Here is a 23,736-nt window from a genome sequence, read left to right as displayed (position 1 = left end):
AGATTATTACTGCAGATCTTAAGCTTTCTGGTAGTCAGTACAGAATTCATAGCCAACAGTTTTTAAATACACTAAGTTTGCAATATTAGAACAGCAACTAATGATTATTTTCATTGTAAATTAATATTCTGATTGTTTTCTCAGTTTTTTGCTTAGTTGTTTGGTCTATAAAATGTCGGAAAATGGTAAAAGAAAATGTTGATCATCCTACGGATGATAATCACATAATTAGTTTACTGTGAAGAAGGGAAAACCCATGAAAATATAAAAAATCTAAGGGGCTGGAATCAGATCATTATGACTTTCTTTCTTCAAAAATTAACCAAACAGATTAATCAAATATAAAAATAGCCGGCGAATAATTTAATTGATGACAACTAATCAGTTACTGCAGTTTTAATTCAAATGTGGTTATTAAACCCCAATTTTATTTAATATCTTTAAGCTGTGCAACTGTGAGTGTGATTTTCCATCCCCTAATTGTGCTTTTTGGGGTTGGTAAATCAAAAAAAAAAACTTATTTGAGAGAATTGTCAAAGATATAAAAGGCAAACAAAAAGTTCATGGCATCTTGGGTAAGAATTTAAAAATGTTTGAGTTGCCAGATTTAACATACATATTAAGGAGGACGACATCTTTGATTTAATATAGTTTGGCACAGTAAATCCTTATCAGCATGAAAAACAATGGACATGGTGGCAGACTGTAAAACCAAAACCTTGTTCAAGCTACAATTTGCAACACCTAATTAATTACTTTTAGCCTACAAGAGGTGAACATAAGCATTATATATTGCCTAAGATGCCTGAAATGAACTAGTCTATAAATGCCTTAGTCAGTCCACTCAATATTTTTAAACTACAAATTACAAAATATTTTCTTTTTAAAAAATCTATAAAGTATTAATATATTACTTTTTCATTATTGTAGGAGCTGCACCCTTTCTAGTCTAATTTGCAATCTTATTTTTATTTTATTAACTCTGGCTGCACTTTTTCTTCAGGATACTGGTGTCAGCGCAATTTGCTGCTTACATGACAGTAATTTATTATTGCTGGTAAATATCGATAGCTCAGCCCACTATAGTGCAAACTTAGAATGAAAGTACTATCGAGATCAGCAGAGAGATAGTGAGAGATTAAGACTGGGTGAAGGAAGTAAAGAGAGAAAGACACACAATGAAAGAGCTCCTTTAATTATTTAGGATAACATATAACTTTTATTATTCCCGAAGTAAATTCCTGGATATGATATGAACTTTTCTCAAGAAAACGACCATCAGTGGAACTTCCTGGGACTTTATTGGGAGTGTTTTGAACCTGACTTCCTTGTGTTGGCTGTGCAAAGTGCATTTCTCACTTCCCCTTAAGGAAACCGGCTCAGGAAATGTGTCAAGAAACGTTATTTATTACAGAGAACCAGTTTGGCTGAGAATATGAACCATGTCGGGGAAACCACGCAGGATTTTAGTGAAATGTAACCTGTCTGATCCTACAGATGAGAACAATGGTGGCAGCAGGTTGGATCTGCTTTCTTTATGCTCTGCTGTCTTTGGAATTCGCTGAAGCACACAGTGAGTACTGATAGTCATAAGTTTTATGTGCGCTTTACAGACTAAGAAAAGCTTCTGCTGTTAGGGATCATTTGTAAAACCAAGCTGTTGCTACTTTCCTGGTAATTTGGGACACTAAGCTGTTGTCCAATAGTTGATTTTACGTACATGTTTACTCTGATGTTTGACTGTAAACACAACAGGTTATGGATTGGGAAAAAAAAAATCTGAATCCCTGCTGGATAAAGACGGAATCACATAAAAGTGACAGTTGAAACAATGAATGATGAAGCTCTGGCAAAGAAGACTTCAAACTGGAGATTTGTTGAATCATTATCTGAAAGCTACAGCTTCAAGCTTGAGTTGTAACATTGTTTGCAGTGCTAGTAAAAAAAAAAAAGGCATATCTGTTATAGAAAGTGCTCAAACAGCACTTTCCATAACAGATGAGCTAAGCTGTTTGTACATGACTGAGCCTCCAAACATACGTAGCAGCACAATATTTACAACAGATTTTGAATATATCTTAACCCAAAAGACGATCAAATACAAACACCCTGGAAGACTAAGCATCCCATAAAAACATAAATGGCACATAACATAACATAACATAACATAACATAACATAACATAACATAACATAACATAACATAACATAACATAACATAACATAAAAAACATAAATATAAAATGTAAGATAATATTCATATTAACAAAAACATTATTATTGTGATACCTAAAAGCTACAACAGCGGTTTAGGTATCTTGCTAACTAAAGATGAGATATGAGAGATTATTTCCTCAGATTATTCATAATATGATGCACTGTGGTGACAGAAGGAAGCAGGACCGCTGTACGCTTCACAGTAATCTCACAGAAATCACTGATAAGGGTGAGATCAGGAAGATGAGGTCTTCTAGCAAACAGATAACGCTTTTATTGTCAGTACAGTACAAACCACACTGCAAAATAGATTGTGGCTGCTTCAGCAAGTCTACACAAAAATGGGTTAAATTTTAATCTGACGTTAGCTAATTAATTACTGCTTGATAGCTTGCCTTGGTCCCACAACTTTTGTCTGTTATGTGCACTATATGTTATCGTTTGTTGCTTCTTTTTTGTATGTCTTTGTTCAATTATGGTATTATATTTGTAATTTATTCTTGACCTACTAATGGGACTCAAGATGGAAATTAGTCGTATGGCTATAATCTCTCGTGTTTACGTGTAACTGTTCATTAAGACGAACTGTCCCATTTTATAAATAAAATAAACATAAACGTTGCGTCATTGCCTATATTAAACAAATGACAGAAAACATGGCTGTCTTCTAAAACTGATGATCTCCCATATGTCACGGGTTCACGAACCCCGGTCTACTGTGAAAGTCTATAGGCAGCAAAGGCACTAGATTTTGCCACCATAATGCAGACTTTGTGGTTATTTCCCACTATGTCACAGGTCAAAAAATACATTTATTTCAAAACAAAATGATGTGTCTTTCAAAACAGAAATAAGAACATTTCAGTTGTGTAGGAACATAATTCTGAGAGGAATGGGTTGACATTAATGAGTTGGCTGCTGGAATTATCACCAGTGTTTATTGCCCTGCTCTGTCTGGTGGCCTATTTGCATGTAGATGTGTAAAAAGGAAGTGTTGCACAAGCAGCAGTTAAGTTTATAAGCTCGCTACGTAGGTGGATGCTCCACTCTGCTAAAATTGGCATCATGAGTCCATTAAAAAAAATATATATATATATATATACATATATATATATATATGTATATATATATATATATATATATATATATAGGCTGCCCAACTATGTGTGTAAGTTGAACTGGGGTTATGTGAGCAGTGAAAACCATGTATCATTGACTAGATATATCTAAAACAAACAGTGTTTTTTAATGTTTGACGTTAATGTTCAAAAATGTGTACGGTGGTTTCCCTCACGGCTTCCTCTGCTAAATAAATACGTCAATGAGAGCAAATGTTTACTCTCATCCTTAAGTCTCCAGGAAGCTCTTCACCTGAAAGACGTCAGCACTGCTTGAAAAAGGAAACTGTTGACAGAGTGAAGTTACTTTCAAAAAAGTTGACTTTGCATGAGAGGCTAGATCTATGAATGTCTGTGAAAGTCCTCAGGGTTGCATTATAAGTAACTGTACTTCAGATTTGATAGGGGTTTCTTGCAGTGAAAGGGGAGAAGCTCTCTTTACTACATGGTGCTACAGGGTTAGCTTTAAGGCAGTTGCCAAGCATTTTTCGACATATCCGACATGAATCAACAAAAAAACGATAACCATTAGATCCTGCATTACGGCACCATGCTACAAAAATGCTGTCCATTGAGAAAAAAAGTCATAAACTCGACAAGTCGTGAAGTGTGACAAATATAATTTTGTATCTCCTGGAAAATGTAAAAGATCGTTTTCATTCTACCATAAAATGAAGGGAAAACAATGCCCCGAACAAGAGAATATTAGTCATAAAAGGTATGTTTTTTCTGAAATAATGACCAGTAAAGTAATGTGCATTTAGGATAAAAGATGCAGAAATTCATGATTCATTAAAATCTCATTTCATCAAACAATTACAAGATTTTGTCAGAGGAGGGAGGTATTTGCAGCAAGATGTTTCCAGCGTTTCACAAGTTTCGTATAGAACGTGCACTCAAACTCTAATGTCTCTGAATTAGCATCCTATGAGGCAAAATCTGGCAGTCAGTGGAACATTTTTTTTGCAATTCAACTTTAGTAATTTGCCTTGACTGATAATTTCAATAAACACTTTACAGTCAGTTTTTATGTGTTTATATAAGCTCAGCTTTGGCTTTTCGGTCTGCTGCTTATAGCCATAAACTGGATCAATCAGTGGATAACATTGCGTTCCTATTCAGGCAGCAGTGCAATTTCTGTTGAGAGTGTCATATTGTTACGTTTTATGATGTGTTCTACTACTAATTTACATTGCCTGACAAATGAGGCTTTTCTTCACTGTCTGGACAACCTTTAGACAGGAAGCACAGCATCTTAAATATTTCAAATTCAAATCCTGACAAATTAATTGCAAGTATGTGAGTATTTTAGTGTCAGTTTGTGAAAACCTTATTATAGACCACTAAAGGACATATGAACACAGCTGAATACACAGTAAGGAATAAGGCTGACAATAAGGGCAGAATATGCACGCAACCTACTCTTCACTACAAGTTGCCTACACGAAAATCACAAAATTTGGCAACAACAAATAATAAAACACTGAAGTTACATCAACAAGCAGTTGTGTACTTTATCACGTGCACAGCAACCTAATCTCTCGCCATTCTGACTTCCTATGATAAACCATATTATGTTGTGATTTCTAACCAAAATCCACAAACCTGCCACCACCTGCCACATTTTCTTTTAATTTTTTTCATCTTTTTTTTTTTTTGCTAAACCATTTCTGATTTCCCTGAAATTCTGATAGATCACTTAAAGCTGCTGTCCGGAGTTTCCGCTTGTTTTCAATTTATGTATCATTTTTTAACAAAGCTTAAATGTGTTAGTCTCGTTCGATACTATAATATAAAGTTAGTATAACGCGATATGAAAATTTATTCCTGGGCTCCGCCTTCCTCTCATAGACCCCCATGTTATTCCAAAAAGCGCCGGTTGCTGCCAACCAATCAAGTTCGAGCTTCAGCTTTGTCATGCTGTCAATCAACGGTTACGCGTACAGCAAGCAAGCCCATGCAGAGGTGGGCGAGCTACGCACTACGCAACCGCGCGCACATTTGTTTTGCTTGTGGAGGAGAGAGCATCAGGGATCAGCAACTTCCAAAAAGTTACCAATCCCACGGCTTGTCAGGCCAAGAGACTGCAGGACGTTTTTTGGCTCGGGGTGCTCGCCTCGCTCCCCGACCACGGCCTCCATAGCCCGCCTGACGGCTTCGTTTAGATGCCTGACCTCTGGAGGAAGATGTTGGGGCGTCTGGGACATACTCTTCGTCAGAGGAGTCATGCAATTCTGAACTCTAGATAGAAATAAATAAACAATGTAACACATATACACGCGTAAATGCACTAAGTTTGATAAACAACGTCATCGAGAGGGATACACGAGTAATCACATATTGAAACTTCCTAGTTCGTCCTAGCAGATTCATGTTATTTTGGTATTAGGACAAGTTAGACTCAATACAGCATTCTAACGTAATTCCTTTATTATTTACTAAATGTACTAAATGTAGAAGAGGGGAAAACAGCAAAACAGGCGAGATGCTGCAGCACTCCGGGCACCCCTCTCAGGTACTGCGCGCGTGCACAAATAAAGGGGCGAAATCAGAGGGAGGGTGGGACCAACAGTGTTTTGGGAGACGCTGCGATTCAAACTCCGGACAGCAGCTTTAAGAAGTTTTAAAAATAAATAAATCGCGTATTTGTGACTAGGACTTCCATTACTGTAAAGTACTGAGTGTTGTGTTGTGTATTACTGTCACATGCAACTACAGGTGGTTCAGAGAATATCACTAGTTAATTCGGCCTCATCATTTTGTCTCATCAATATGTACTCAAAGGCGGGACTTTTCAAGATGGCTTATTTTTTTTTCTCATATTTCCATGTAATATGGCATGATGAGAAATACCATTGAAATGTATGTTTTTTTTTTTATCTTTGATACATCCTGAGATGTTATAATCCAAATACAGTGTCTAATTGCAATGTGAGAAAAACTGTGAAAATGTGGAGAAATTGTGCTGGAGACATTGGAGTAATTTTAAAAGAAAATCCCAGAAACTACTTCATATATCAAGCTATAATTTAACAAATACATCTATAAGTAAGTACTTTATGCTATAAAATCAGGAAAATCAACGATGATCATACAGAAAGTGTTCTATAAAAATGATGATTTGAGATGGAGTGACCTTATAGGACTTTTGTTTAATCGTTTTTTTGTTTAGTCATCAATACAGAATGAAAACAAGATAAAGGAAAAAAACACCAGGTGAAGACTCAAAGACAAATGTTACTTTGTGCATTTATACACCGTTTATCTGTTTATACAAGACAAAACAGAAAATTAGCATCACGTTGGTGGCAGCTTTACATTTAACCACACCTGTCTTGTTTTCACTCCTAACAAACTGCTACTAACATACAATAAGCACGACAGGAGGCACCAAACTCAGCTGTCTTACCGTGTATTTGTTGTTTGCCATCGTCAGAAAATAAGCATCCACCGTCATATTAAATCCAGAGGCTCGAATTAACATCTTTAAAAAACTCATCCTAACTTGAAAAAAAAAACGTTATTCAAGCTAGCAACTGGCTAACTTATTATTGTTGAAAATTTATTGTGCCATTTGCTCGTTATCTCCAATTTCGTGGCTCGTTTTCTTTCCACCAACTTCGGTTTCGCCATTGTTTCAATGTTGCTGCGTTCGAATGTCACCATAAATAATGTCATCTCTGGCCTCCTAATATTTACTCAAACATAAATATTACTTTTGGCATCTGTAAACAAACAGTTGATCTGTTTATGCAACACAAAACAGAAGATTATCATCAAACGACCCATCCCAACTAGGAAAACAACGTTATTTAAGCTTATTTAAACTTATCAACTAACCCTAACCCAACTGAAATCAAGGGTCTCTCAGGCTGCGTTCAAGTGTCACCACAAATTATATCATGTTTGGTTTTCAATTGTAATAGTACAAAAATGAAAAAGGAGTCGTTTCACTTTTTTGCAGTATTGTTTTATCTTTGCTTTTTCTTAATTTCATCCTCATTGCAAGTTTATGAAATGTATGAGATTTTATGACACTTATGAGAAAAGACAACTCAAAATCAAAAATAACACCTAGTGCCTATAAAAAAAATAGAATTTACCTCTCTCGGAAGCTTTCCTTTGTTATTTCTTTGTGTTGTGGTCAGTTTAATTTGTCTTTCTGAGAAAGAATTTGCTAAGACAAAACAGATACTTTTAATTTATATAAATAGTTATTCATGATAGTATTTCCTCAGTTACCCAGTGTCTTTTTGTATTTGAAAATATTTTTACTACATTCTATTTGTATGATAAAGGCTATATAAAACAGGCCTGATAGAGTGGTTCTTCTAGATTGGCCAAAGAACTACTGAAAGCCTCTATTAAAAATAAGTTTTGCACGTCAATCACTTTACTTCTTGAATTCTGATGAGTTTTTATACACCAGTTTGTGAACAGTTGGTGATTTTTTGTGCTTTAATTTATGATGGGAATGTTTTTATGTAAAGAAAACTTTAGCAACACACACTACAATTAATCCTCTCAGGCATTTTGTATTGCATTCTGTATTCTCCTGCAGGTTTATGCTTCTGTCCCTTTTTGTGTCTTTTGTTTGAGAAAATAACACATTTAAATGTTCATTTAGGGACTAATAACATTAACAATAAGTCAGTTAATTGAAATTAACCCATTAACTCCTGGACTTTAACAGTTTTTATGTGTTTCAGTAAGAAATCTTCTCATCTTAAAAACTTCCTGCACATTTAAGATATATCAGACATACATCTATGTCTGACATACTGAAGAAAATCCATCAATGTGTAAATGTTGCCATAGTTTTTTAAAATAAGTTACGGTGTTTTTTGGGGAGATGCACAAATGCTTGTATTCTAAATATTGAGGGATATTTGAGGGAAATCCTCACCTACAGACAAAAAAGTACACAAACATTTCTGATTAAATAACTTCATCCTTTGCTTTTTCTCATCCTTCAACACCAGCTAGGTGCTGCTTTCATTCTGCTGGCAGTTATCTGTAGGAGGTGTGTGCTGTGAATCATTTTACAGTTGAAATTTTGTAGTACATGCAGTTAATGTTCTGTTTCAGTCCTACATTTCCTGCCTTGGCTGTGATGCTGTTGTTGTTGTGGTTTTTGTTTTTTGTTTTTTTCACTTTGAGTTTCAATGAATTTGCACTTGTTCTGAGCTTGATGACTAACTTTTTGAAACTGGTTTATCTTGTCATTAATGTCCATATTGTGGAAGCCGCTCAGTGGTCAAAAAACAAAACATCAGCAGCTTTTTCTTTCAGTTAATGCTGTTCATTATTAATTTCAAATATAAAAACATCACTTAGCTTTTTTTTATTGTTTTGATATGTTGAAGTAGCAGTAGTAGTAGACAGCTACACCATGAAGATCTTTCTTTCTGTTTCAGTTCACTGCCATGTCTGTGAATTTTCCAATTACTTTCACAAAAATCTGAGGCTTTCTGCAGAATTAAACATCTCCATTTTAAAAGAATTGATGAATTAAAATCCCATCTTCTTGACAGAGGCCGATTTAAAATCTGATCGCCTTTCATTCTTCTCTGTTTACTCCTGAAGTGATGAACATGCAGCTGCAGCAGAGCAGCCTTGTCTGCTGCTGTGCTAATGATGCTAAATGGTAAATGACTGGTGTCCTTCTGCACTGCCTCATTCAGACCACAGTGAGGAGACAGACTCCTTCCATGTGAGCGTGGGCCACTTGTTCCTGCTGAAGTGCTACAGCGCTGATGTTCACTCTGAGGTGATCTGGAGCCGTGGAAACAACAGCAGTCTGCCTAGTGGAGTGGAGCTCAGGGACGGGTTACTGTTGTTTCTACCAGTGCAGACATCCCATCATGGAACCTACACCTGTGAGCAAAGGTATAAAACACCGCAATGACTTAGCTGGTGTTTATATCAAGTATCTTAAAAACAGAAACATCTCAACAAAGTCATTGATCATTTTCACAAAACTAAATGAAGTCCATTTAAAGTAATTAAAACCTAATCTGAATCTATCACAGATGTAGAACGTATTGCAGATTGCATGAATTGGACTACATAAGTTTAAAGTGAATCTTTAAAGTGAAACTTTGAGGAGACTGTTTAGAGAGGAAGTTAGACAAGAGGCAAAAGGGTTGATGGGAAATGTAGTGCTGAGGAGCAAAAATAACAGTTCATTAATTAAAGAACAGAGGCTTCATACCTGCGACTGCAGAAAAACTGAAAATAACCTGCGGGGATTCATGTTAGACTTCAGCTTTTCACTCTTTGGATTTTATAAAGGGTATTTATAAAAGTTATCTGTGGAATTTTAATTAGGTTTTTTTCCACCATGCTATAAACTTTACAGCTGGGTAAACTTTACAAAAATGACTAATTTAAAGTTCTTACAAGTAAAACCTGTATTGCACTGGAATAAATTATAAGTCCTGATACTACTTTGTCATAGATTTTGGGAGGAGACAGTGTTACAGCAGGTTTATGAAAATAACAGTAAAAGCCTCAGTAAGGTGTGTAAAATACTGTCTTAGATACTGCTAGTACAATAGTTCTTTTTGGTTTGTTTGTTTGTTGTTTGTTTGTTTGTTTGTTTGTTTGTAGGAACTAAGTCATGTGATTTGCTTAAAATCCTACAGAGGTTAAGTAATTCTGTAATTAAAAAACAATGTCATATTCTAACCAAGATCTCTCAGAAGTAATAATTAGCAAATTTGGAACAGTTTAGAAGTAAATGTGAATGCTCATAAAGACAAGCAGGTTTTTATCGCAGATGTTCATTACAGTCATTCTAAGTAGATTATTATCTAACAGAAAAAATGTATTTCAATTAATTACAGGTATATTATTAACAAAAAAGTGTTGTTTTTTTTATTACAGTAGGTGAACTGCAAAGTGGCAGAAACTTTCCATTTTCCAAGTCTGATTAATGAGCTGCTGGCATATTTTCTGTTCATTTAATATTTTAAAAATAGTGAAGTAATGGAAAGGCCACATACTGACTGTTACTGCAGCTCAGGTTTTTCTGCAGTTTTCTCAGTTTTTGTCTCCTTTTCTTCAGGAATGACACCAAATCACGGAGGATGACCTTTAGGGTGTTGGTCTCCAGTGAAAACTGTACTGATCCACCTGAGGTCAGGTCCATCCAAAACGGAACCAGTGGAAGTCTTTATTGTAAACAGGATGAAATCTTAAAATTGAACAACACGTGGAACGTACGATGGATGAAGGTAAAAGCAGCTCCATCACACTCACATGTTGCTTTCACTGTATTTACTTGCCTTGATACTTGACTTCATGCCTTATTTAGTTGGATTTAAGTAGAAAAGCATGTGGTTTACCGGTGACACCAGTTTGCATTTTTAAAAGCTGAGTGATACTGTAGTATTGCTGTCATCACGCAAACATTCAATGAGCAATGCGCTGGTTGTGTAATCAGCTGTGAAATCTGTGTAAATCCAGCGAATGGAAAATAATGTATCAAGAAGACTGAAAGAGACATTTGGTGAGACATAAATCCAAGCAAGTAATTTTTTAGGACGGCCAATATATTCCTTGTTTATAGGTAAAAACTGACTTTTAATTGTATGAGTTTTTACATTATTACTTGTACTTTCTGGCTTCATAAGAACAACTGAAGAGTTCATTTGCAAAAACAGATAACTCCGTTTTGATACATTTTCAGAAAACTTTTTTTTATTGTTTACTTAAGATAATATCAAAGTGAAGTTGAGTGGATTTGACTCAGTAGAAAAATACATGAAAAAATAGAGAAAAATAAATTATTAGTGTTATTCCTTCCTGCTGCAGTCAAACTTTACAATCAAGCCTGCTTCCAGTAGTTTCAGTTCACCCACTTAGAGTGGGTGAACTGAAGTGCAAACTACATTCTTATTAACAACCAGCTGAGAATGTGTCATGATCTTTTATTTCTTAGTTTACTAAAAGCTAAACACACCGAGTCCATGTGACACTCTTCACATGTCCAGCCCCCAACATCACATCACCCCTTTGTTTCTTTGTCCAAACTGCTTTTGGACCATAAAACTGTATGTTTTGGCAGCCAAACTTACACCGTCAAGCACCTGTAAAGTGTTATTTTTTCTTGAAGACTTGGATGTGATCTTAAGATCTCTTTGTATGCAGTAATGTGTATGTGTATTTACGTTCTTTCACTGAATTTTTTTTTTACAAAATTGGTCCATAATACATGATTCACAGGTGGATTTCCATTTATTTACATTTTAGACTTATGTTATTATTAGTTAAAGCAATTAGCATATTTGTTTGTAATAAAAATGTAATTAATGATGCTGTGCAATTTCATAGAAATTTTGCTGTAAACACTGCTTTCTTTTCTTCTTCTGAAGAAAATATATTTATTTTCACTGTGTGCATTGTGTGCTGCACTCTTTTTTTGATTCAAATGTTCTATTTGCTGCTGTGCACTATAAATTTCCCCGCTGTGGGATTAATAAAGGTTTAATCTATCTATCTATCTATCTATCTATCTATCTATCTATCTATCTATCTATCTATCTATCTATCTATCTATCTATCTATCTATCTATCCGTCTATCTATCCATCCATCCATCCATGCATCTAGAGAGCTTATCCTAACTTACTTGTTTGTAGTTGAATTGTCTCATAAGTAGTTTTTCTTAAACTGCTTTTTGTGTATTTAATTTTAAAATTGACTAATTTAATGTTTGTTGCCTTTAATTATTTGGTTGTTTTTGTTTTTTAATTCGTTGTTAAACTAACTACCATCTCTTTGTTTCTGAGTAGGACTGCCAACCGATGCAGCGGGAAGGAGAGCCCATCTCTGTGGACAGACGAGGCAACATGATGCTGCCGGAGGCCTCAGAGAGCGACGCTGGAAAGTACACCTGCCTGGTGGACATTAATTTAAATGGAAGAACGTACACGGCTTCTCGCAGCGTGCAGCTCACTATTACTGATGGTATGTAAACTGCTGAAGATCCCTGCAGACTCCTCAAATGTAAGCAGAACAACTGATGGACAACTGTTTCTTATTACCGCCCGGCAAAACTGTGTTTTCCGGAAGGTATTGTTTTCAGCTGCATGGTCTTGCTTGCTTGCTTGTTTGTCTGTAACAATTTGGTTTCCGCGCGATAACTCCATAAAATATTGATGTAGCCTCACCATATTTGGTACACAGGTGTACCATAATAAGACACAGGTCAAGTTCGCATTTGGTGACCGTGACCTCATTTTCAAGGTCACAGGGGTCATCTTTGTCGCCAGGCGGTCCAAGTTTGGCAAAACTTCTTGTTTTATTATGATTTTTCAATTGACTCTTCCTGTTTTGCATCATTACTGCATTTTTTAAAATTCCAATGGAGTTGAAATTGGATATATCCATTTTCCTGTATGAATGTTTTTGTTTTATTACCGCCCGGCAAAACTGCGTTTGCCGGAACGTATTGTTTTCACCTGCATGGTCTTGCTTGCTTGCGTGTTTGTCTGTAACAATTTGGTTTCCGCGCGATAACTCCATAAAATATTGATGTAGCCTCACCATATTTGGTACACAGGTGTACCATAATAAGACACAGGTCAAGTTCGCGTTTAGTGACCGTGACCTCATTTTCAAGGTCACAGGGGTCATCTTTGTCGCCGGGCGGTCCAAGTTTGGCAAAACTTCTAGTTCTTGTTTTAATGGTTAATTTAACATCTGCACTCTAAGAAATATCTGTGTATTTACGTTCTTTCACTGAATTTTTTTTTTTACAAAATTGGTCCATAATACATGATTCACAGGTGGATTTCCATTTATTTACATTTTAGACTTATGTTATTATTAGTTAAAGCAATTAGCATATTTGTTTGTAATATTAGGAGAAAGTGCAGTTGATTAGAAAACTTGGAACACTTTAGAAATTTAAAAAACAACAACGTAAGTTTGTTCTATATAAGTTCATTTCAAAAAGAGTTGTTTTTGCAGATTTGTTTGAAAAAAATGTTTTATTATCATTGTATTTAAATCATAACTAATGGAAAAATTACATTTAAATTTATTGCTGTAGGTATAATATCGACAAAAATGGTTATATTGGAAAATTTACAGTAGGTGAATCATAATTTATCCAAAAATAAATAAATATATAAATAAATTTTAAAATATCTTATTTGATAATTACAGGACAAAATCTGGGTAATGAGCTGTCAGCACAAGGTTTGTTATTTTATTGATTTATGTAATATTTGTAGTTTTTATACTGTAGGTACTCCATTAAATAAAGGCAAATGTCCATTTTCCAAATTACAGATTCACCATTAAATAACAAGAAGATGTCCTGTTATTTTTTAAACTTTTGGTTAACCAATAAAGGCAAAAACATGTATATAGATACACCATTAAAACACTAGAAGCTGTCTTGTTCTTTAAACTTTGCAGTCACCACTGAAACACAGAAAATGTCCTGTTTGGGTCTTTTTTCTTTTTCTTTCTTTTTTTTTAAAGATTTTATTTTTACTGTAGAAACTTTTAATTACCTGTGACATACCAATGCTTTTTCTGTTATTTTCCAGATTTATTTCCCAGTGTGAAGACCAAGCATTGGTTAGGCCAAGCTTGGGTTGTGCGTTGATTATTGTCTAGTTGGCCTTCTGTGGTGTATTGCGTTCTCCCAGCTCCAGTAACAAGCACACAGAGACCATTTTTGTTTATTCAGCTTCTCCTGTGATAAGACTCAGTAGATTGTGTTATATTGAACATCACTTCTTGAGCCCACACTAATAGCATGCCTTTTGTGTTTTTAAGACCCTGTGATTATTGGTACTGTCAAAGTGAGGGAACCTCAACACCAAGTTGTCAGGGTTAAAGTCGGTAAGTATTGCAAAGTCACAGATTATAACCTCATAGTGACACATATACTTTGTAGACATTTCTGTGTTCTGTGTGTGCATGGAAAAAATCTGACACTGTTTGGAAGAATTCTGGGTATTGTAGTTCAAAAATTGTTTTTTTTTTTCTATCTGCAACTTAACCTTGGGTACCTTAAATCTCAGCAATGTTTGTTGATTTGAAGTTATGGAAATAAAAGGCTAATAGACAAATGGTAAAACTTTAATGATGATAAATTTCAGGTTTTGAAATGGAGGTTTCCCAGATAGCAAACTATGGGTGAATCAATGTTGAATCTATGTTGAGACCTAACGTCGAAATTATACAGAAAGCGCAAGGTTGATAAAATGTTGAGTCAGCGTTTGCTTACATAGATTACATGTTTGCAAATATAGATTCAACATTAATTAAACATTGACCTGTCAAACATTTTAATTAAACCAAAATACAATGTAGATTCAATGGCATCTTTTAAACACAAACTTCAATGTTGACAAAATGTCGTTGAATCAACGTTGATCCAACCATCAGTCTTCAACCGTAACCACAATTCAACCTTCTTAACCCTAATTCAACATTGATTTAACATCTTTTGCTATCTGGGTAAAGTGTGATTTATGGTTGAAAAGCAAACGTTGACTCAACATTTTATCAACCTTGCGCTTTCTGTATAATTTCTACGTTAGGTCTCAACATAGATTCAACATTGATTCACCCATAGTTTGCCATCTGGGTTGTCATTGATCAGTTAGGTTTGATTTAGTCAGAATTCAACCTTTTAAGAGCTCTGAAAGATTTGAGATACAGATGGGTGCCAAATTAAAGGAAAAACATAGAGTCCCAGCAAATCAATTTAGAGCTGTTCTGATTGATCACCTCTTTGATGATGGCAGTGGACTCTTCCAGGATGACAATGCCTCCCTCTACAGGGCATGAGGGTTCACTGAGAAAATGAAGGACAATAAAATCTGCTGTTCTGGTGGCATGTGGGGGCTGCACAGTGGGGTAGTGGTTAACACTTCAATTCAATTCAATTTTATTTATATAGCGTCAATTACAGTCAACTCGTCTCAAGACGCTTTACAGAACCCAAATGCCTGACCCCCAGAGCAAGCCCAAAGGCGACAGTGGCAAGGAAAAACACCCTTTTAACAGGGAAGAAACCTCGAGCAGAACCCGGCTCTATATAGGGGGGACCCATCTGCCTGCTGGCCGGGCGGGTTGAGAAGGACAGAAGAGGGCAAGGGGGAGGGATGGGAGAAGAGGGAGGGGTGGGAAAGCAAGGAAAACACAACACACATTTGGATACATGCATGACAGGATATGTGACACAGACAAAGTATAAGCTAACATTGAAAACTGACTCATAATTTACTCTTATGATGTACGGCTCTGACATTAAACATACTCCATATATAGCTAGCAGTAAAATTCAAACAGTATGTAAGTTAGCATAACAGTATAGTGAAGGCAATGCAGAGTTGACTGGTGGAAAAAGGGAGTTGGAAGCAGAGGGCTGGAGGAAGGTCAGCAGCAGCATCCCACAGTGGACATGGTGGAGACTGGACCAGCTGGTGGAACATCAACCGCAGATCTGAAGCATCCAGCTCTGGGACCAGGGACACTCGGAGAAATAGCACAGGGGGAAACAGAGTGAATGTACTGCAATAACGGTATACATATTAAATGTAAAGGTAGATAGAGAAGGGCTCAGTGCATCAAGAGAAGTCCCCCAGCAGCCTAGGCCTATAGCAGCATGACTAGAGGCAGAACGAAGGGACGTCCAAGAGGGAGTCAGCTGTGCAAATGAAGACACAAGCCGAACCCCTGTGGGTCACCCAGTCAGCCCCAACTATAAGATTTGCCTTGCAGCAAGAAGATCCCTGGTTCACGTCCCGGCTTGGGCCTGGGATCTTTCTGCATGGAGTTTGCATGTTCTCCCTGTACATGCATGGGTTTTCTCTGGGTACTCCGGCTTCCTCCCACAGTCCAAAAATATCCATCCGTCCATCCTCTATACACCGCTTTATCCTCACTAGGGTCGGGGGGTTGGGGGTGCTGAAGATTATTTTAGCTGACTCGGGCAAAGGCAGGGGACACCATGGACAGGTCGCCAGTCTACATATACAGACACACAAGCAAACTCACATTCACACCTACGGACAATTAACCTCAGCATATTTTTGGACTGTGGGAGGAAGCCGGAGTACCCGGAGAAAACCCACGCATGCACAGGGAGAACATGCAAACTCCATGCAGAAAGATACCAGGCCCACCCTGGGATTTGAACCAGGGATTTTCTTGCTGCAAGACGAAAGTGCTAACCACTACTCCACTGTGCAGCCCCAGTCCAAAAATATGCTGAGGTTAATTGATTACTCTAAATTGCCTGTAGGTGTGAATGTGAGTGTTTGTCTGTATATGTAGCCCTGTGACAGACTGGCGACCTGTCCAGGGTGTCCCCTGCCTTCGCCCGAGTCAGCTGGGATAGGCTCCAGCATCCCCTGCGACCCTAGTGAGGATAAAGCGGTGTATAGAGAATGGATGGATTTTCTCAAAGCACCAGGATGTGTAGAGTGACAGCTGTTTTTATTTACTCATTACTGCAGGTGAGAGAGTACAGCTGAACTGTTCGGCCTACACAGGCTTCGCTGAGGATTATGAGACTTCAATTTACTGGACTGTTAATGATTCCTTCAGTGAAGATCACAAGGAGCTCAACGTGTCCTCGAAATAGTGAGTTTCTGTTTCCAGTCATGCTGATTCTGAGAATAAAGTAAAACTTCAAAGTTGCCTAATAGTAATACAGCAAACACTGAACTGGACTGAATTTGCCAGGTGTTAGGTAAGTCTGACAATCAGCACTTCATATTTGAGTAAAAGGAAACAAAAAACAGGAGGCTAATAACACAACTCCACAGCAGCCAAGTTATTTCTGTATGGATTGTAGTATAACTCAATCAAAATGTACTGAAAAAATAAATCTTTCTGCCTTCTAACTGCTGAATATTAGCGACCCTGGACTGTGGAACTGATCAATCGATTCCTGGTCATCTTTCTTTCAGTTTTCACGAAAGAGGCAAAGTGTACTTTCAGTCCACTCTGACCATCTCTGAAGTCCGTCGTCAGTTCCTCAATGTTCCTATTAAATGCATTATATGGAACCCATTTGAAAAAGATGAAGGCGTGGCCTTTCTTCAAGAAGGTAATGTCCTTTCTTTGCAATTTTCCCCAGAAAATTACTTCTGTTTATTTCAGTACTGTTTATATGTGTTCTTAAATCATGGCTTTGTCTCCAGGTGACCACACTGCCCTCTACATGACTGTCTCTGCCTTCCTGGTTACTTTGGTCCTGGTTACTCTGGTCCTGGCTACTTCCTTCTACTTCCTTAAAGTTGACCTAGTTTTGGCCTACAGGAAACTACTGAGACATTTTCCTAAAGAACAAGGTTACTTATCATCAGTACATGTGTTTTTCTGTAGAATCACATGTGGAACATGATTCTACTGCACCCATTAGCTGTTTGACATGAAATAATGATAAAATAAGCAACTCAAAAGACATCAGCATCATAGAATGAACATAAACCTTCTGTCCTCCTTGCAGTTCTAGATGGAAAGCTCTACGACGCCTACGTGAGCTTCCTCCATTCTGACAACCTGAGTGCAGATGTGACGGCGAGCTTCGCCCTGAACATCCTGCCTGAGGAGTTGGAGGACCAACATGGCTACTTGCTATACATCAGAGGACGGGACGACTGTCCTGGAGAAGGTCAGGAACAGACTGATCTGGGTCACATTTAAACCTGTAATAAAGGCACACAATAACAAAACTGAGACTTACTAGCAGGAAGAGCTTTGAATGAAAGTACATGGATCGATGCAGGTTCTTAGGCTAGCCTTTCTGGAAGGACTGTTATTGTTGCTCAGAATATTCCACAATCCCCAAAAGATAAAATGATTAGTGACTAAATACACAAAAGTGACTTGTTGTTTATTGTCAAAAATTGCTTTTTACATATTTGTGAGATTAAAATGATATGATACCTGGAACTAGATGAAATAGCTGCTTAGGTGAAGTTGTCGAAAAGTTTACGTTGTGCTTTGGAAACAGATTCTTTTTCAGCTTGCATAGATAAGGATTGACTCTGCAGTGATAACTGGTTTTGTTTTCATCTCTCACAGCGATGCATGATGCCATTGCTGCTACAGTGCACCAATGCCGCAGACTGATAATCGTCCTGTCTTCTGATACCATAACAAGGGAGATGTCACCCTTACATGAGAACCAAAACCAGCTGTGCTATGAGCAGAAAGTTGGCATTCATGACGCTTTGACACAGAATGATCCCCGAGTGATTCTGGTGGAAATCGGTGAGGACAGATTGTACTTTTTCAGTCTTTTTGACATATCTGACTGCTCATTAAGTTACTTTTTGCAACTTTCCTCTGCTTCACAAGTGAACAGACTGATTCTGTTAAGTCTCAGAAGCCGCACAACTTAATAAACTAGTCCAATGCAGTCGTGAATGTGTCACTTACACAGGTCTTCACAGATCTGATTTTTGGATTTAATTATACACATATAAACATCCATCCATCCATTCTCTATACACCGTTTTATCCTCACTAGGGTTGTGGGGGTGCTGGAGTCTATCCCAGCTGACTCGGGCGAAGGCAGGGGACACCCTGGACAGATCGCCAGTCTGTCGCAGGGCTACATCTACAGACAAACAATCACACTCACATTCACACCTATGGGCAATTTAGAGTGATCAATTGACCTCAGCATATTTTTGGACTGTGGGAGGAAGCCGGAGTGCCTGGAGAAAACCCACGCATGCACAGGGAGAACATGCAAACTCCATGCAGAAAGATCCCAGGCCCACCCCGGATTTGAACCGGGGATCTTCTTGCTGCAAGGCGATAGTGCTAACCACTACATCACTGTGCAGCCCCCACATATAAACACTTTAATCTAATTTGTTATCAAAAATGACAAGTCTGAGTTTTATAAATGGTTGTTCAGAGAATAATTTATGGCTGGGACCAGTAACATTCTGAACTTTCATTGGTTCGAACCAAGAAAGCTCGTTGCTTTCCTTGGCTTCCGGTCTTGATGCTAAAATAAACCTGTAGAGTGCTTACAGTAGCTTAATGTGCAGACAAGAAAGTGGTATTAGTCTCTTCAGGTCTCATCTCAAGTCCATTTTTCCGTCCATTCATCCATCCTCTATACACTGCTTTATCCTCACTAGGGTCACGGATTGGCTGGAGTCTATCCCAGCTGACTCAGGCGAAGGCAGAGAACACTCTGGACAGGTCGCCAGTCTGTCACAGGGCTTCATATGCAGACAATCACTCTCGCATTCACACCTACGGGCAATTTAGAGTATCCAATCAACCTCAGCATACTTTTGGACTGCGGGAGGAAGCGGTGTATAGAGAATGGATGGATGGATATTTTTGGACTATGGGAGGAAGCCGGAGTACCCGGAGACAACCCATGCATGCACAGGGAGAACATGCAAACTCCATGCAGAAAGATCCCAGGCCCAAGCCGGGACGTGAACCAGGGATCTTCTCGCTACAAGGCAAAAGTGCTAACCACTACCCCACTCTGCAGCCCCCATTCATCAATTTTATTCTCAAATATTAATGAGTCACACTGGGCTGTAAGTGGCAATTAAACCTCTGTCATTGACTCAAAGTAGAGCATCACAGTAACAACTACAAGGACCAATAACTCTTCAGACAAAGAAGGTTCAGTCACATAAAAATGTGAAGACATTAAACCTCTTTTTTTTTCTATTCAGATGGTCCTGTGGATTACAATCATCTGCCAGTGTCTCTGCGCTATATAAAGAGGAAACAAGGAGCTCTAAAATGGAAGAAAGATTTCCTTGGAACTCAGAAACTCACCAAATTACACTCCAACAGAAACTTCTGGAAGAACCTCAGATACCACATGCCCCCAGTGCCAGCAAGAAGACTTCAGACTGTTGTTTAAACTAAGTGGAAAAATTTCGAAACAGAGATATTTTGTTTACATTAAGACATTCGGGCCTGTTTCCTGGAACTCACTAATTCTTCAGTTCTTCATCTGTAATTCGTCATCATCTTAATTCAGTAACACAAGGACAAGGCCGGAGTACCCAAAGAACAGCCACGCATGCACAGGGAGAACATGTAAACTCCATGCAGAAAGATCCCCGAAAGACCGGACGCAAACCGAGGATCTTTTAGCTGCAAGGTGAAAGTGCTAACCACCAAGCTACTGTGCAGCCCAACATTGTAGACTAACTGGACTGAGCACCTGCACAGTGATTTTCATAATCTGTGTAATAAGGATGGAAAAAACATTTACTGTAATTCTTACTGGAGCAAAACAGGAATGATACAGCTGTGTTTAACAGCTTATTCCTCGGTTCTTGCTTTTTAGATCTACAGGTTTAACACCAAGGACACCAATATTGTCTCTGTTTGTTACATCAATCACAAGAGATGTTTTTCATGCTTAATAAGCTAATGTATGTGTTTATTGTGTGACAATATGGAGTGTCCTGAAGTATTTGAAGGAATATTTATTTTTATATTGACAAGATTGCTGTAGATTTGTACACATAGTACTAATGTTTGTCTTTTTTTAAACTAGAAACTGACATAGGCTTGTATTTACATTGCCTTTTTGATGTACTATTGTATTCTGTGAATATCAACCTTAACACATGTGACCTTATTTTCTGTTGTCTGAGTCTTTGTGACCGAGTGAAATGCACTCATCTTGTAGATAAAGATGAACAATGTTTAAATTAAGATTCCAGTTATTTCAAATTCCACTAATAACAAGGTGCTCTGAGAAAAAGCAGTTTTAGTGCCAAATGTTGATGATTGACTTAATAGTCCTGCCATCAGATCTGTGGCTGTATGTCTCGGACACTCGGATGAAGAGATGAGCCGAGCTGAGTTGGATCCAACGGCAGGGAAGGCTGCCGGACAGACCTGGTAAACCCAAACATGTAGTAAGGGTGAACTGGGAGTGCCTGGAAGAGGCCCCTGTCCGAGGGATTTTTAACTTTCACCTCTGGAAGAGTTTCTCCTGCATCCTGAGGGAAGTTGGGACATGGACTGTGAGTGAGCCATGATCAAAGCCTCCGTTGCAGAAGCGGATGTTAGGAGCTGCAGCCAGAATCATCTGCACCTAATAATGGCATCTAATACAATTGCAATCATACAGAGTTTCTCTTATTTAGAATCACTGGGATAGGCTCCAGCACCCCCCCTAGTGAGGATTAAGCAGTGTATAGAGAATGGATGGATGGATGGATGATACAAATGGGGTGGACAGAATAATGAAAAAAAGTACATTATACAAAATGATGATCATAGTCAAAACCTCACAGTAGACTGCACTGGTTTTTGCTATGTGTACATAATAAACATGGAAGAAATATTTCTCTGTTTTTACGTTCAGCATTAGGTGCATGCATGTTGTTTTTATCTGCAGACTGGGATTCTTAACAGGTCAGTGAAAGCACCTTTATGAAGTCATTCAGGGATTTTCTACCTTAACTCTTCAAAATGCATTTAATGGAAACAGCTCACTAGGTTGCCAGTAAAAAGCTGAGTGTGTTTTGGCTTCTCAGATAACAAAATCTGATGATAAATGTCTGATTTTTAACTAAAGCTAAGAGATAAGGTAGCACTACATTCTGATAAAGCGCCAAAACAGGGTTTACAGATTTGTTAAGCTTCAAAGATGAATGTTAAACTTTTCATGAGAACAATTTTTGGTCTGGCAGATTGTGAAACACCTTGCTTGTCTTTTTGGCTCTTTAATTCATTCATTCATGCAAGTACCTGTTTGGCCACCTCTGGAAAGGACAGCAAGACATCTGGACCAGCGTCCATTCATAACCTGCTCCTTATTTATTATAACAGAACAAATGCAGCACAAACACACAGCAAAGCATAAAGTCGAGGCCACAGGCAGGCTTGGTCAGGAAAAGATAACTTTATTTAGTCTGGGATACATACTCTTGTTATATTCGATTACTTGTCAGATAGAAAACACAGTAGCTTTTCAAAATAAAAGCAAGGTCCATTTAATTAATTATATTTATTTATAGTTTTTTAAGTAAAACACACTTCAATAAATATTTTTCTTCCTTTTTTGTCGGTTTTACAAAAACATACAGTCGACGTTTTGGGGGAACAACACTGGGTTAAAGGTCAGCGGTGGAGACACAACCTAAAATACCTTTAACAAGTGATTTACACAAGTTTGTCCACATCACTATGGCAGGTACAAACAACTCTCTGAATACTCGAACGAATGTTAAAGCGCTATTTGACCAGTGGCCTGCAAAGTTATGTAGCATCACACGCTGAAGAGCACACAGAGCAGCTCTGGGTTAAGACATGTGGGTAACAGATTCACTGCAGCACCTGATCTTTAGCATCTATCAGTCTGCTGCTGTCCATCAATATCACAGCTTGAAGGAGAACTACAGCCTGATGTATTTAGCATTAATGTGTCTATCGTGGCTCCATGGGTCTTGCTAACTTTGCAAACTCCACTTATGTTGTGGAGATCCCTTCAGCTTTTCTAGAAACCACATTTTTACATTAATCATTTCTATTGTTTGCAGTCTGACTGATGTTAAACAGAAATTAACAGCCAGAAACTGCTATGTTGCTAACTACTTTAAGGTTCTACATTAAGAATAGTTGCTGTCAAGCCAGATCCTCAACATATTGATCTCCTGGTATGTTTCAGCAGGTAAATGCAATGCTGGAACATCATATGGATCATTATGAGGATGGTTACAGGCCCACTAAAGAGGAACTGAATCAAACGAAGACTCAAAGGACAGAGACAGAAAGAGAACCAGACTTGCTGAAAGACACCAAACCTCTGGAACCTGTTGGTGTTACTGCATTCACCTGTATCAGATGCCATCAGCTCATTAATTGCCTATGGGTCAGTCGAACCTCCTCCACCTTCTAGTAGCTCAGTAGGAGGTTATCACCACATTCAATGGTGGTGGAGCCACAACTTTGCACTCCCAAAAGATCCACATTTATAGGTTGGAGGAGTTGACTTTGACTCAGAAAACTCAAGTTAAGTCCTGTCTGTAATCTTCATTTTTGACTTCTCTCCTCATTTTTTAACTCAAACCTCATTCTGACTTTTGTTTTAACTTCTTGTTCTTCATTTGCTGCTTTTTTCTTGCTGTTCTGTTGTGTTTTAGGCACCAAAACTACAACTAAATACAAATGTGCAAACTACTTTGTTAAGTTCAGGTGTAAAAATTATTTAAGGATAATAACCAAAACTGCTTGATCAAGTTTTTTAAAAAGGATCATAGTTTGGGTTTAAAAACACCCCCCCCCCCCCCCCCCCCTTTTTTTTACTACATGTTACAAAGCTCCATTTTGGATGTTACCACGGTGATGACTCCATTGGATGTTTTACATGAACTTATTCACACAACTACAGGAGGTTATCATGGTTAGTTT

The 23,736-nt window shown here is 37.8% G+C and overlaps 1 protein-coding gene across 1 annotated transcript; it reads left to right on the top strand.

Moving 5' to 3' along the window:
• The first annotated feature begins 1,259 nt into the window (after positions 1–1,259).
• Positions 1,260–21,645, top strand: LOC110964084 (interleukin-1 receptor type 1-like). The gene is made up of 11 exons (XM_022212692.2): positions 1,260–1,573; positions 9,019–9,223; positions 10,404–10,572; positions 12,132–12,306; positions 14,131–14,196; positions 16,824–16,950; positions 17,280–17,419; positions 17,514–17,663; positions 17,822–17,986; positions 18,400–18,588; positions 20,031–21,645. Exons 1-11 carry the CDS (start codon positions 1,498–1,500, stop codon positions 20,222–20,224), a joined length of 1,656 nt encoding a protein of 551 aa, XP_022068384.2. The 5' UTR covers positions 1,260–1,497; the 3' UTR covers positions 20,225–21,645.
• Positions 21,646–23,736: the final 2,091 nt, after the last annotated feature.

This window comes from Acanthochromis polyacanthus, chromosome 14 (genome assembly GCF_021347895.1).
Source record: "Acanthochromis polyacanthus isolate Apoly-LR-REF ecotype Palm Island chromosome 14, KAUST_Apoly_ChrSc, whole genome shotgun sequence".
Classification (NCBI taxonomy): domain Eukaryota; kingdom Metazoa; phylum Chordata; class Actinopteri; family Pomacentridae; genus Acanthochromis; species Acanthochromis polyacanthus.
The sequence above is the reverse complement of the archived record's forward strand: the minus strand, read 5'-3'. Positions and strand labels throughout refer to the sequence as shown.